Here is a 16,963-nt window from a genome sequence, read left to right as displayed (position 1 = left end):
AGAAGAATGCCTGTGTGATTGTGCATTTGTTTGTTTATTCACATTATTGATTTCTGATGAATTTTTGCCACATTTAATCGACTAAAATTGAATATAGGTGAAATACTGGATGGAACTTAAGTTTTTACTACCATTTGATTAGAAAAACAAAAACCATTAAAAACTGCATGCTAATGTTGTTGATATAACAAGAGAGAATTAGCTTTTCTATTGAAAATTTTTATATGGGTTTCCTATCGCATCAGACTGAAAAAATGTATGACTACAAATCATATTTCTTGCAACATTTTTAGAGAAAGGTTACAGCGGTATTATTTTCTCTGTTATTAGATGCATTAACCTCAATCTAATTTAACTGGCATCAGATACTTCCACTAGTAAATAATAAAACTCAAGTACAGAAACTGCCGACTTGATAAAATTACAATATTAATGGTAGCTATCGGCATATTTTTCCTGATCAAAGAATTTTGAAATATAATACTAAAAGATAAACTGAATACCAAAACAAATATAGCTCTCAAATCTACAAATAAATATTTAATAATCTGAAAATTTTTCTTAATGTCATCATGGTTGCCAGAGTCTCACCCAGAGCAAAAATAAAAATAATAAAAAGCGAAAAGTTATTTAACAGCTCTTCATAGCAAAATATTAAATAATTTTGAAACGCTTATGTTTCACTTCTTGCACAGAAACTCCAGTATTGTACTGTTTGTATTAGAATGAGGAACAAATTTATAACCCATGAACCCATTCAAAAGATAGCCACATTTGTCAGTGAATGGCTAAAAATATAGCTTCAAAATTTACATTCAAAAATGCAGCTGTAAAAACAGATGATTAAAAATTAAAAATGATTTCAGATGATTAAAAATTGAGGACCTTCTCCCGATTTTAGCTGAAATGAAGGACTTTTAATCGATTCCGAAAAACCTAAGACCGTACAAACCCTGAGTTATTAAATAAGTTTTAGTACGGTTAAAATTTATAAAAAGTTATATAGCAATGTGATTGCACAGTCTGTAATTCCTTTTCTTTTGTTTATTAGATTAAGGCAAAGCATACAATGATTATCTGCCTAATAGGAGGGATTCCTTTATGCAGGGATTCCTCAAGAGCAGCACTTAAAGAGGCTAAGGGAAACTAACTCATATCCATATTACACATAAGAAAAACATGAAAATGCTCATGCAGGCAGTTTATTCACTGGAATACAAACTACTAGTGTTCAGTGGCTTAACCGTTCAGCCCTGGTGGGCTATACATTCTATAGTAGATAAAATGCCACATAAATATTGCAAAACAGCATTGATTACATCACTGATAATTTATGTTCTGCTTTAAATACAATTTTAAATTATGCATTTCTGAATTTGCCAGCAATGGAAGAAACTGTGAATAAAATTTCAGCAGTAATACAGTATTTCGCCGCAAAATCGCTAAAGAGAATAATGATGAGAAGTGTCTGCTAGATAACCAATGCAAAATACTAATGTTGTGAAAGATGGTGAATTTGTGCAGTTCTCCAATGTTCTTTTAAATGAAATTAAAATGCTGTGTACATGGGAAGAACAGTAACCCCCCCCCCAAAAAAATACAGAAGAATTTGGCAAAACATGTTAAATTTCAAACACATCACATCATCTTTTTAGCAATTAAAATTTCTTCTTCCAATTGCATGTAATTGTTCCAACGAATTGCAGAATTTTCACATATTTGTCACATTATTTAATGGACATCAGCTCCTGCCCCCTAGACTACATAAATCTGATAGCAGTGACCAACAATATTCTAGAACCAGTGGCGGCTTGTAATAAGCCGCCACTGGTTCACTTCAACTGCCACTTCAACTGCTGTAATTTTGTGTTAAGAATTCCCAAAAAACTGTGAATCTAAATCTGTTCAATTCTCAATAAAATGTGACTTTTGTCATTATCAGTAGCTATGTTTTCTGGATTTAAATCCATACAACATATTTTGCTGTTTATTAATTGACTGCTCATTGGGGCATTGTTATCGCAATAAAAAAATTCTATTATGTCATTATTTATTATCATTTTCCCACATTTTTTTTACTATTTCTGTTAATTAGAAAATTTTACTTTCTACATCATTTAAAATGTATACCAAATTAAGGTTGCTGTTTTGTGTAATTTTAAAATAGTACATTCTTAAGCCCAAATTGTACAACACCATTTTTCCCACTAAGCCCACTATAGAAGGCAAGAAACAAATATGTTTTTGCTTTGTAAATCCTGCTACGGTTTCAGAACTACAATGCCTTTTCAACATAATTAAGAATTCAAACTTTAATTTTGACAAGGGAGCTATAATAATTTTAGCTGGCAAAAATAATAACCTGGATCAAATTACTTAAGGAAGAACCCAATTTGTTATGTTAATTTAATTTATTCCAAATCTAATGCTTTCTCTTCCTGCTGGTACACTAACAAAAGAAAACCAGCAATATTGCACTCCAAATATGCCTGTCAGAGACATTAGGTATTTTTTGAAAAATGAGCAACGCCTTTGCCGGAAATCGAACCATGGACTTCTGGAATACGCGCCCAGAATGCTGTCCACTACTCTACGAAGGCAGAAGAAATACCTTATATACATCCCCTTTTAAAATGTGACTGGGGTTTATGAGAGCCAATTGCTAAATCCTGGATGTGGAGAATCATCATCCACCACCCTTTTTAATTCAGGTGCAAGTGTAGAGACATTAGGTTATTTAGAAGCAGGAGACATAAAAAATGAGCAATGCCCTTACCAGGACTCTAACCTCTTGAATATGCGCTGAATGTGTTGACCACTACACCACGAAAGCATGCTAAGAAGGTGGGAGAAATACCTTCTAAGCTTAGATCAGATAGAAAAAAAATTACACCCTAACCATTTCCACAATCACTTAAGGGCCAGAATCGTTCCGAGGGTTTTTAGCACTCAGAACAATTGAAGATTTCATGCCCCCTCTAGTTTGCAAGAATGAAAAGCATTTCATTTTAATATTTTGTAACATCAATTTGGTGTCCCCTGAATGCTGTACCCAGGAACAGATGCTCTCTAGCTACATCATTGTCAACGGCCAAAAGCATAGTCATGGTTAACCCTAATCAATGCCACTGGTCTTGCTGATGTGATTCCCAGGCAGGTACAGCCTTAATGGTCCAATTCCGACATACTGGAGTCTCAGTTAGTTGGAAGAAAATTACTTTTATGTCACAACTGCTTTTTCTGATGTATTGTATACTTCATTCCTAAATTTTATTTTTTAAAAAAAGTGCCGGTATCAAAGAGTGAGTACATCGAGATGAAATAATACATTTAGTAAGGAATTATAAGCCGAATAAAATAAAAACATCTGCCTTGAAGATAAGGGTAATGCTGACAGATCAACTTCTAGTTTATTGCGCGCCGCGTCTCCCCCCCCCCCGCAAAGCAGCGTGAAATTGATAAACATATTTCGGAATGGTTAGAGAATCAAAGGATATGCCTTTATCCATTTTTTGCAGCAATTCCACTTTTTGTTTGATGGACATCGAAACATGCTTTCGCTTTGTAGATCCTTTGGTAGTTCCAGAATCGGAAATTCTTTAGGCTAATCTTTAGAATATGGTAACAGGTAGTTTGGTGATATTTTGGTAAGGCGATAAAAATTACTAGCTAGGACTTTAGCAATAATCTGAGAACAACACAGCTCGAATCACAGATTCTTTTGTCTCAGAGAAATGAGAGACCGCGAGACATGTAATGTGACATTTTCCGGAAAATTCCGATCGTGATTTTAGCTAATAAGTACTTAGAAACAATTTCGCTGCCTAAAGTGCAGAATTGCATACTTATTTGTTTGGCGCTTTTTACAAGAGTAAGAAGAAATGGATTTTTGTCAATTTTCTTTGACTTTTTAAGTGAAAATAGGTCGATGTATACATAGATAAAGTCAAGAGTGTGCGCAATACCATTTTTGTGCAATTCTGGGATTTTTTTTAAGTGAAAATAGGTTGCCGTGTACATGGATACCGTGTATGCGCAATTCTTAAAAATGTAGCAAGCAGTTTGCGATTCTGCACTTTCTCCCAATTTCGTCATGATTAAACATTTTTGTTCCATAAAAGTTCTAGTATAAGTGTAATTCAGCTAGCAGATTGTTGGGAAAATGTTGAGTTAAAAAAAACATGCCTTTACTTTACTGTAAGAGCAATACTATAAAAGTAAACTTGAACTTTCGATTATGTCAAAAAGAATTTCCGATTCTGGAGCTCCCAAAGGATCACACAAAACGAAAGTATGTTTCGATGTCCATCAAACAAAAAGTGGAATTGCTGCAAAAAATGGATAAAGACATGAAAAATATGACAAGGTTAGTGAAAACGAAAAAATTTCGATTGACAAGTTAGTCTGTATTCTCGGCACAGCAATTAACGCGACTTGAACAGCGGAACTTTGTAACTGAACAAGAAATTATGTCTGTTTATAGAATTAAAGAGAAAGTATTATCACATAAAACGAAGCAACTTAAACAACTTACATTGAAAGAAATGTTTAATAAAGTAAACAAATAAATATTAAGCTTTTTTTTTTTTTTTTTTTTTTTTTTTTTTTGTAAATTTTGATACCCTTTAGATCATAATTGTTCTTTATTTCATAAATTACGGTTTCATATTTTTAATTTTAGAATTTCTGCAGGCCATCTTACGAGATTTAAACTGATGATCTATAATCCGGAATCTCTGAAGTCCCGACGAGTCCGGATTAACGGCTTTTGACTGTACTTAAAATATAAATAAACACATACATTAAACTAATAAAAATTAGCTTCAAATCTTAATTACTTTAAACTAATTCATTGCTAATAACAATTTTCCAATAATACCATATTAATTTATTTCCTTACATTTAGAACAATGCATAAAAATAATATCCTCAAATGATTAAAAAGACTAACTTACCTAATCTTCTTCAGAATCTTGAGTGCATAGCGGATAAACGTTTTTTATGGATTCAATAAAATCACTGAATGATTTTTTCTGGTAATTTTTCCACCATACTTCCTCTGCTAAATAAAAAGCAAAATTCTCCTATCATAATACTTCTGAATAGCACTTTTTATAGCACCCCACGTGCCCTCAATCGTATTCGTATGTCCATTTTCACCAGATTTCTTGCACCGCCATTCAAACTTATCAGTAATATCCTTCCTCGAATTCACTTTACATAGGGCCTTGAGATCCAAAAATTAATCAACACTGTTTCACACAACACACAATGAAGCTAAATACCAAATGCTAAATGCAATAAAAATTTCAAATTCACTTTACATAGGGCCATGGGATCCAAAAATTAAGAAACACTCTTTCACACAACACACAATGAACCTAAATATAAAATGCTATTAAAGAACTGCAGATATTTTTCCAAATTTTCCCCCTTTTCCGATTAAACAACTTTGATTCGTCCATAAATGTCACATGACATATCTCATGATCTCTTATTTCTCTCACCCAAAATAATGTGTAATTGGAACTCGGTACTTCTTGCATTATTTCCAAAGTCCTAGGTCTTTATCGCCTACCAAAATGTCGCCAAACTGCCTGCCTGTTACCATATTCCAAAGATTAGCCAAAACCCTGACTTAGAGAAACAAACTTTAATATGGAGTTCAATATTATTAAATGAAATTAGCCTGATTATTATTAAAGGCTTGAATGTATTTACAATACAAGAAACAAAATAGACACAAACCATTACACCTACTTTTCACTTATAATCAAAGTTAAACAACGGATATGATTTTAAAAAGATAAAATATGTTTTATAAAATTTAGTTTATTCAGAACAACTTGACAGCTGTTTAAGATGAACTTTCAAGCTGATATTCAATAAAAGAACCAATGAATCAATTACGTAAAATGTTCCACTAATAAAACTCAAAGAACGTATCACATTTTGCCACACTCATTAAAAATATTGCCCTATTAATTTAAAGAAAATGGGAAAGTGGGTGCAGACTTTAGTGAAGAGGGTATGGATGAAGTAATAAGATTTAAATTTTAAACATCCTACTTGAAATTCTCATTTTTAAATTTAAAAAAAAAAAAAAAAAAATTAGACTGTGATCATTATGATAAGCAACTACAAAAAAATTACCAAATAAAGATTAAGACATGATATCATATAAATCTCAATGTTACAAATTATGCAGCATTGTTTAATTATGATGTATATTGTTGAAGAACATTGTTATACTACAAATAACATAATTTCTTACTCTCTTGAGAAGTGTGATGTTATCATTTTATAATCATCCACATAAAGTTAAACAATTTATTTACACTTCAGATTAAAATTTTTAATGGTGACATTACATGCTTAGCAATAAAAACCCCACAATAAAGTTATTGTAGATTGAAAAGCATACTAATACTATGTTTACATCTTAAAATGAAGAGCGCTTAACAAGTTATTGTTTTACTATATATTACTATTTGAAAACATAGTATTTACAGTACATGCTATACAACCAAAGTACATACAATAATATTTAATATATTACATATTATATTATAAATTAACATATACTTAGTAATAAAGTAATAGCCAGGGTTTTTGTTCCACAAAGTAATGGGATCAGAAATTTCACAAATGACAAATTCACTATACAAAATACAAAAAATAAAATTAAAAAATATGTACGTATTACTCAAGTTTAAAATAAACGTGATCTTTTTCTAAAATAGACGATGATTATTATAAATCATCCCCCCCAAAAAAAAAAAAATTAATCAACACATTTTTTTGTTTCGAGAAAGAAAAGCTTTTCCACTGAAAATGAATACACTGTATAATAATATTACGAATTATTTTAAAAACGCCCATTAAATTTCTGGAAATTCTTTACTTTATTCGAAAAACAAATAAAAAATAAACAAAATGGTTTAGTGATGATTTTCATTACAATCATGATGAAAAATTAATTATTCCACGAATTATTGACTTACAATTCAGTATAATTCAACTCTCTCTTACCTGGCATTTAAAGTCGGCATTAAAGCCGTAAAGTAATGAATCATTAACAATCTTCGTCAAAATTTAAAACGTTATTCTTTACACATTCCAGTTTATCTTACATGTATATAATTCAATTATTTAACAGTACCCTATACCAAATCTGATTTCTGTCTATACACAAAAATCAACATGACACACGAAACAACTACATAAATCATAGTGAAGTAGAAATGATAGTAGAACAGATACTTAAAGCAAATTTATTTAAACATATTATAATAAACAGATTAAAAATTTTAAAAATCTGAAATAAGAGAATATAAAAGCGAAACTAAACTGAAAATTGGATAGAATGATTACTTTAAAATTTATTTTATTTCCGACTTCCAATTTTCTGAAAAGTAAACAAAAACTCTGTCCCATATTGCCTGAATCTGGCAACACTATCAGTCTCAAATTTTACTTTCCTAATTGTGTAAACTTCTAGGGACACGTAAATATTGTTAGTGACATGAACGCAAGTCGGCTAAATAAAAATTTTCAGTTAATATTTTATTGAATAAAATTATATTAAAAATCTGTGAATAGAAACATGGGTTCCGTGCTGCGGGAAAAGCAAATAAGTACGCTACTTTTGTTGTTACATTTCAAATTTTCCTTTCCGAAACCGCTACATATTGGATTTTCCTGATTAATGTTTTCAGCAAGTTTGTCATGATGTATTCATTTGTACTTTATTTATGTATACCGATTGATCGTATGAGTCAATTAGTTTATTCATGCAACAAATGATGGCTTTAGTAATTTTTTTTTTTTTTTTTTTTTTTTAGTTATAATGAATGAAATAAATATAATTGCAGAACTTCCAGTTTTCTTTCATTGGAATTTTCTGTTTCTTGGCTATGAAATTACTTATATTTTACATAAATTATAGCCTTGTGATAGTCATGAATTTTATATAATTATGTTGCTCACTACTGAAGTTTTTAAATTTTGCTATCCGTAACTTGTTTTGGTTTTATAGCCAGAACAAAATACATATTATTCCTGTAATATGTATGCAAAATTGATGTGCGTTCATTTTGAAAATTTACGTATAAGTTTCCAAATGTAAACAAACGTCTAATATAGTATAATAAGCAACAGGTAATTATATGGTAATAGAAATAGTATATTTATTTAAGTTTGCCTCCAGGTGGTACTTTTTAAAGAGACAAATTGTTGTTTAATATCTTTTGGAAACAATGCTTTTATTAAACAGTCACTGAGGCTTTGTATTTTTTAATCACATGTATAGTTGTGAGGTAGTCATCCTGAAAGGGCTTATTATAGACAGAATCAGTCAAATTTTGTCTAACCTCTGCTGCAGCTGAGGCAACACCCTCAAGAACAAAATCACATATTAGGTGAGAGGGCAGTGGCCACAGAAAAAACTCAAAAGAGGGATATAACAAAATCACTTGCTATGCTATGGGGACCTCAATCTCACAATGCAGAGTTTTGAGAAGAATTATATTTTTGCAATCTCCAAGGCTGAACTAAGCCATAGGATGCTTGTCCACACCTTGGGTCTTGGAGACCACCAAGAGGGGAGGACTATATATATGTGTTTCTGGTCATTGTACTAGCCCGCTAGGATGGCCTATGTCACAATCATCCATTACAGCATAGTTGCCTTTTCTGGCCATAGGATCTATGTTATTGTGTCTCCAGAGCCACTACTCTCATAGTAAAATACTAAGCTAGTCTACACAACACTAGGGGAGAGTTGTAGACAGAAGAAAAAAGTGTCAATTATAGCATAAAAATTCGACAAAGCAACAGTCTCATGTTTGGCATGAGTGTATGAATTTCGAGGGCAAACAGGACAGATTTTCTTGCTGCTACTAAAGAGGGACTTGTACCTGTTCTTCCTGGAAATTAATAGTCGTGACTAAAATTTATGCCAAACACAAAATTATTGTTTTGCCTAATTTTAGTGTTTATCGTAGCCTGAATATGAAAACTAATGAGTACAGTAATGTTTAATATGCTCTGATAAATTTAAGAAAATTGAGTAAAGAGGGACATCAAAGTGATCATATCATGATAATAAATATTTTTTAATGTGATGGATGTCATAATAATTAATTAAAATCATTTTATCGTATAAAGAGTTCGGGCCTCATAGAACAGTTTGTTTTTTGTTAATCATTTTGAAATTGTACAATATTCCATTTTGGAATGATGTATAATATTTCATGCTTATACAAATGAGAATATACGAAGTTGATCTACCTGCCAGATTCTTTGGGATAATATATTTTCAATCATATGAAAATATATTATCCCAAAGAATATGGTAGACAAACTATTCAAGACCCTAGAATTGTGACACAAGCAGCTGATGTCATAAAATAATTTCAGAGGTTGAGTTAAAATAACATACTGAATAATGATTTTGGAGGAATTAAAATAACAAGAATCAGTATAATATTCATAAATATGCAGGGCTAGTTTTGGAGATTTAAACATGGAATCTGCTTCTTCAGCTGCAGAAGTGCAAAAAAACGAAAGGTAAGCCTGTGATAAGGATAAGAGGAAGTATACTGGCTCCAACTATCAATGAAAAATAAAAACAACTATGAAATAATGTCCTTAAAAGCTAAGGGTAAAGACTAATTGAAATTGGGGTTGTTAACTAGAATTGAAAGTTTTTTTGAATGTGAAATGCCTCTAGAAAATCTAATTCACCAATGGAAAAAGTTTTTTGAATAATTTTGACTGCAGAAAACCTTTTGGATTTATTTATATTGATGTTAAATTCATTTGAATACTTAGAAATCATTGCTTTTGTTAAGTGTCTACAGGATTTATTAGTTAGTCAAACAGAATTCATAAAATCCATGTAGAATTGTGGCCAAAAAGTTAAGAATATTCCATTTTGCTTAGCATGCATATGCATCTTCGTTATTAAATAGTGAAGAATATGTATGTATGTGTACTTCTTGCACTGTAGAAAAACTGTGATACCTAAAGACACCATATTTTGAATATACGTAGTCCAACACCTGAACATGTGCACTTCAAGTCTAAATTTTGAATTTCAATTTTTTTTCATATTTTGTATGAATTTAATGATCATTTTATTGTCAAACTTAGCAATATAAAAGCAGTTAGTTACAACACTGTTCAAAATTAATCATTTTTATCTCTAGTGTGCCAAACTGTTGCCATTTGTTAAAATATTAGATATTTATTTTGGTTTAAAAGCCATCTAGTGTCACTGTCTCAAATAGAATATTTAATTATCTGCTTGCACCAGTGTGTTGTGGTTCAGTAATGTTTAAGATATTTAACTTTCAAATTGAATCTTCTTGTTATTGAGTAGCAAACCAAGCAATTGAAATGCAATAAGGACAGTTATTAATATTTTTTCTCTATTTTAATCTGATTGATTTAAATAAACATACATTTAAATCTTGAGATATCTAATTAGAAATATTAAATATTTTTATGAAATGACACTAACAGGATTGATTAAAATTATTATATATATTTTTTCTCTTTTACGGTAACTATTTTAGATGGCTCTCTGTGCAAATGGCTGGCTATATTGAATGATCAGTTTTAGAAGTGTACTATTCATAGCTGCTATAAGAGTAAGAAATTAGTTTCAACAAAGCAGGATTTCATTTGTTATAGCCACATACTATATTTTATTCTAGTATGAATATTGACATCAGGTAAATATGTTTGTAAAATCTCAGTGTAGCATTCAATAGATCTTCAAGAAGTTAGCATTAATGAGATAGGAAATTAAAGCTGGATAAAATAAGACACATTGTTAAAGTTGATAAAAAAAATATTTACATATGGAGAAGGATGGTAAAAGAATCAAATAGGGAGTGTATTTGAAGCTACCAAAAATTTATTTAGTAAGCAAAAAAAAAAAAAAAAAAAATGTAATAATGCTAGTGGTATGCTTTTGTCATAATGCATTTTTGGACATTGTTGAGAGGAAGTTTTTCAGTTATCATCCCTAATAGCAGCAGGAATAATGTTAACTGTTATTAAGTAGGATATTAAAGAGAGGTCAATAGTTTATTCTGATTCCTAGAATAACCTACAAGAGCATTAAATTTGTAAAAACTGAGTTTTCGTATTTCAAAGTTAAACCGTAAGTACAATTTTGTTATTCAGGAAACAGGTGCCTGTATTCACAGACCCAAACATACGAATTCTACAAAATGCTGGCCAATCTGTAGCAGTTTCAGCACCCTAAATGATCAGTACATTTGACACCTTATATAAATTAAACTTTATATCCTTATTATTACAGCTCCTGTTTTTTAAACTGTGACAAAATCATCAATAAATTGCCAGCACAATCCATATTCAGATAACTGGCAGTCCTAACAACAGTCATTTAAAGTTCCTTTTGATGAGAAGAGTTCTGAGTAAACCATGTGTTATCATAGGAAAAATATATTTCAGGGTACCCCTTGGCGATTTATTGGCACCATTCCAAATAAAATAGCATCCCAAGCATAATGCAATAAAACATAATTAAAGCATATAAAAATTATAATCTCAATAACCTGCATTTTAAATCAAAATAAAACAAGGAAATAGCATAAAAAGGAAACATCGATTAACCTCATTTAGAATTTCGGTAAAAATATATTTACGGGTGCCGATTGGCGATTTTTGGCAGTACAGACCCTGAGTTTGTGCAATTCTTTGACTTGTTATTCTTGTTATTTTAGCTTTGTGTAGCCAAAAATCACTGATACACAAAGCCAAAATAACAAGGCAAAGAATTGCACAAACTCAATATCCATGTACATATCAACCTATTTTCACTTTAAAAAAAATGGTATTGTACACTCCCTCGACTTTGCGCATGTACATATTGATCTATTTTCATTTGAAAAGTCAGAGGAACAGCCAATTCTACGCTAGAGCCAAAAAAAAAAAATATAATCTTAATAAACTACATTTTAAAACAAACAATGAAATAACATAAAAAGAAATTCCTTATAGCATCTAAGTAATACACAAAAATCCATTTATCTTGTTTAGAAATTTCCTTTTTCAGCCAAACAAAATTCCTTAACAGCATCCAAAAGCTTCTTAAAATTATCTGAACTAGAATATTTATACTGTCGTCACCAGAGCCTGACAAAGGCATACATGGCAGTTGCCCCGGGCCCCCAAATCGAATAGAATTGGCTTCCTTCGTTAATTAACGTTTTTTAAACAAAATATCAATACTGTGTAAAATCTGTCAGTTTTATGTTAGCTTCTTCATTAGTCTATAGTTTCAACATAAAAAATGTTTATTTCGTAAAACCCTAAATTTTCAAAATTACGATGAACAAATTTTTGGCCAATCAAAAGCCTGAATTTTTAAATTTTCTAAGTATAAATTTAAATAGCATTTTAGCCAAATTTTGGCTCTTCAGATGTTCTATATCCTTTTCATGATGGATATAGAATTGTCAGAAAATCAATAAAATGGACAGAACGATATTTCATCTGATCATTGGAGGGAAGGGACTTTATAGCTATTTTAGATTTAGTCAGTTTTCTTGTTGTATATCTTTAATGAGGTGAAAATTTTAAATACCTCCATAAAGTTCAGTTCTTCATTACTTAAGTAGTGAAGCAGAGGGGGGCAAAGAAGTTTTTGCCCCAGCCCACAATTTAAATAAGTCGGCCCTGTTCGTCACCACATTAGTTCACAAAAATAAGAGTAAAAAATGTCCACCAAATGTGTTGGTATCCTCCAACGTTTGACGATATGCATTTCCTTTGCACAAGCAGGACAGTTATAATGGCTACTAAATAAACCTTCATTTGCACACCAGTCAATTAATGCTTTTTTCCCCTTTCTTTCCAAGTCATGCAGAAACTTTAAATTAATCATGCCACATTCAGCCATCTTAACATGTAAACCACAAAATAAGCAACGTATGTCCTAACCAACATCCAACACACAAACAACCCCTTACAAACCTTTTCCCATCAGGCAAATTCACCGCAATCACGCAACAAATTATGTCACAATAGGGTTTCCATAACACTCAACTACTCAGGTTACTATAAATGAAACAACAACTTGGCGATAAATGAAATGACAACTTAGCGATAATCCAACGGGGCACCCTTAAATATACTCTAACCAGAATTTCTATATCTTCAGTGTGTATCACAAAGAAATCCTTAAAAGCATCCAAAAACTATGTAAAATTATCTCAACTAGAATCTGTATACTGCCATCGCCACATAAATTCACAAGGAAAAATAAAAAAATATGCTCCGTACTGCCGAAATTTCGGTGGCATTTCTTTCAAAAATCTTATTTTAGCACACCCCACATACCTTCCACAGTGTTCATATGAGCTCTGCTTTTCGAATCCTTATAAATGTGACTGCGTCATTTACTGAGAGGTGAACGAAGCCATTTAAATCTTCATTTACACAACTGTCAGTCAATGATTTCTTTCCCTTTCAGTACAGAAAACGTACAGAAACCAGGTTAATCTTACCACCGGCAGCCATTGTGTGCACAAAATAACCAACTTCCCAAACAACATTCAACACAGAAATAAGCCCTGAGAAATATTTTCCCAAGAATCAAATTCACTGCAATCGTGCATTACAACCAATCATGTCATAATAGGGTTTCCAAAACATTTGCCGTAAAATACTCAGGTTACCATAAATAAAACAACAATTTGGCGATAATCCAAGGGGTACCCTAAAATGTAGACTAGCATGTAATAAAACTAGTTTAGTGATTTAGCTAAAATAAACAAGTTCAGCAATTTCATAATATTGTTTGTAATAATACGGTGATTTATTTGGCTTCGGGCAGAGGAACTGGTGTTGATTAAGCGGTGAAAGAAGCAGCTAAACAAAGACATTTATGAAAATATATCCATCAACTTGAGCAGTTTTATGAGAGAGATGTATTATCTGCATGTAATCTGACAATCAAATCAGCGAGTAGGTGGTCCTGAAAATATTGTGGACATAAACAAAAGTCTGTTTGCATTACTAAAAAAACAAAGCTGCCTGCATTCTTTCACAATTTTGCATATTTGGCAGGTTATGCTGCGAAACTAATGAATTCTTTTGTACTGAGGTTCCAAATAGCGATGCAACCAATTGATGACCATATATGATCACTGGTGAATGTGATTTTCTTTATGTTTGCATATAATTTATAATTATGAAATCTACAACTTAACAAAATTTTTTTTTTTTAGGTGCTTTGAGGCGAATGTTGAATTTTAATGCAAATATTAGCAAAGTAGCTGTTGCTGAACCAGTTTGGAAGGTAATTATGTTTCTTGAATAATTTTATTTTGTATCTTTATTTTTAAAAAAATTTCTAACTTTATGAATATATATTTCTATTATTATGTTTTTCTGCACTAAGCAACAAATAAAATCTGATTTTAATCAGCATAAAATTTCCAGTTCAAACTCTTTATTTTTTCCTTTCTCTTTGATTATTGTATGTTGTACAAATATGGTATTCATTCATAGAGGAATAAAATGTGGTAAATAAGATAATATGCATAGGTACAGATACAATAAATTCTTTCCCATCAGTTGCTGCCCTCAGATATTTCTGAAAAAATATCCATGTTCCTGAAAGCATAAAGAAATATTAAGGTACTTTCTGCACACATTATCAGACCTTTTATTTCCTGAAAAATTGCCAACTTTTAGTGTTTTCCCCCAGCTAAAATACAAAAGACAACACCCATTTTAAAAATAGCAGTGCACTAAGAATTACATAAAACAGCAAAAATTGAAAATGCAAGAAACATCTATGATTTTTTTCATCATAGAGATGTGATGATGAAAATTTTCTGATTGGTTGGTCAATAATATTAGATGGAAAACAGTAACAATTGCTTTTACGTAGTTTAATTCTTGATCAAGAGCTAACTTAGAGTACTTAGGAAATGAAGGAATAAAAGGAAGCTAACTTATGTTTAGTTGGATGACAGAAGGCAAACAGAGGACTATTACAGTATACAATAGTAGTGAAATTAGATGTATTTCATGTGACCAAGATATCAAGGAACGGAAGGATTTGATTATATCAGCTTTGAAAGTGAATTGAATAGCAGGATTAAGAGAATTCCGTATTGAGAGAACTTAGATATTTTTTGTTATGCAAATAAAGCAAATATATCATTATCATAGAACCCAATCATTGCTAATAATTATTACTCAGTGTGTTAGTTTTACTTAATTATGAGCAGTTCATGAAGGGACATTTGCCTTCAAGGTATTGTGAGCAGTTCGTAAACAATTTTTTACCTTTCCATAATTAAAATGCTGTGAATTTACCTATTTATATATTTTTGTTCATATTTATGATAAATTAGTTTAATTTCATTGTTATTTTAATGGGCATTTTTTCCTCTAATGTAATCAAAATAATCATGGATGAAAATGATCACTTTAAACAGTACCAGCTCTGCATGTAATATGAATGTCAAACTGAAATTTGAATATCAGTCACAAGACTAAATTCTGTTAGATTATGCAGTTTTGTCACAGATTTCATGAACAGCTTGCCCACTTTATGAACTGGAGTTTAAGTGGTTATCCATAACTGAAATGGAAAACTTTTTATGTTTCTATTAACACACCACCATTTAATTCTAAATGTAAATGGTGCACAGTCTATCTAGATGGCAGCAACTCTAATAATACACAAAGCTTGAATGAAAACAATGATTATTTTAATTCCAGAATAAATGTAAAAAAATAAAGACAAATATAAAAGTACAAAATAGATTTTCTCAGATTTATTTCTGATTGCACAAGAGACAAAACTGCCAGTTTCATTTAACTTCACTGAAAATACATGCTTCCAAAAATGAAAATGAAAATCATCCTTTCAAACACTAGGTAACAACTACAGAAGAGTTTTAGCCTATAGATCAGGTAAGGCCGGAGGCCACTCACATTTTTAATTTAAAGTTTAGTTAGGGCGCCGTAGCACCGCGCCCGCAGGTGAAATCGAAGAGGTGGCACGTCATACAGGGAAGAAATTTGTAATTGTTAAATTAATTCATATTGAAACATCAGTAAACGATCATAAAAATTATGCATAGATGCTGGAGCAGTGTATCATAACGAGGAACTGCGTCGACTGAAAATGAGCATATATACGTGAGAGTAGCTAAAGTTCACGTGACAGAGAGTCTTGTTCGGAATGATCAATCATACAAAAGTAGTAAATCAATTTTTAAACAAATCACTAGAGTCCATAACCCCTTCACAGCAATTTAATACATGAAAGAGTCACTTGTATAAGCATTTCTTGAGCATAATTATTTTTAAAACTGGAATATTACTTTAAAAACTTGGTAAATCTTCATAAATGTCAGAAGTGGGCCTGAAGTCACGTGGGCCAATCGCAGAGAAGCATTTTTAAAGCAGAGTCAGTTAACGATACACTGAGTTAAGAAAACACAATTTTTATAAAATAGTGCTAAGTCTATATTCATCTGAACAGTCTTTTAGTTCATAATAGTCCGAAGCTTTGCCAAAGCAAATAAGATGAAAAATAACGTACACAAAACACAACACAAAGGTGAACTTTGTTATATGAGTAAATGCAATTAAGTCATGAGATTGAAGAAGTATATACAAAGTATTTTTACACTTCACCACTTTGGATTGTGGTGATTAGACCGTGGTCGCTTAACCGTATTTTCCTCTGCTGGGTCATAGTTCGCTAAGTTTTTTATGGCATTATGCGGCGAATTAATGACATTGTTGAAAAATTTGTGAGAGAAAATTAAGATTTGTTCTTGGATTTCAGGTATCTTCAATTTCTGATAGACTTGAATATTTTTAATGAACCATCTTGCATTAATCATAGAATGAAGTATTTTATTTTGTAAAACACTTAATCTTTTTCTGTGAGTTT

The 16,963-nt window shown here is 31.2% G+C and overlaps 2 protein-coding genes across 4 annotated transcripts in view; one reads left to right on the top strand and one right to left on the bottom strand.

Moving 5' to 3' along the window:
- The window catches only part of LOC118196624 (uncharacterized), a 30,873-nt gene extending 23,649 nt beyond the window's left edge, over window positions 1-7,224 (bottom strand). For both annotated transcript variants that reach the window (XM_035368094.2, XM_035368096.2), the window contains exon 1: window positions 7,033-7,224. The gene's annotated coding sequence lies outside the window, so the exon portion shown is untranslated. The remainder of the gene's footprint in view (window positions 1-7,032) is intronic.
- Window positions 7,225-7,472: 248 nt separating this feature from the next.
- Window positions 7,473-16,963, top strand: part of Slh (sec1 family domain containing Slh) — a 97,168-nt gene continuing 87,677 nt past the window's right edge. Inside the window, exons 1-2 of one of the 2 annotated variants that reach the window (XM_035368093.2) lie at window positions 7,473-7,637; window positions 14,271-14,341. In XM_035368093.2, the coding sequence (XP_035223984.1) occupies window positions 7,607-7,637; window positions 14,271-14,341 (102 nt within the window). In that variant the 5' untranslated portion in view covers window positions 7,473-7,606. The remainder of the gene's footprint in view (window positions 7,638-14,270; window positions 14,342-16,963) is intronic. The other variant, XM_085826776.1, reaches the window with a different exon arrangement.

Source organism: Stegodyphus dumicola, chromosome 11 (assembly GCF_044657685.1).
Source record: "Stegodyphus dumicola isolate Sdum_Otavi_A_Nest chromosome 11, ASM4465768v1".
In the NCBI taxonomy this organism is placed as follows: domain Eukaryota; kingdom Metazoa; phylum Arthropoda; class Arachnida; order Araneae; family Eresidae; genus Stegodyphus; species Stegodyphus dumicola.
This window is presented reverse-complemented; position numbering and strand designations above follow the sequence as displayed.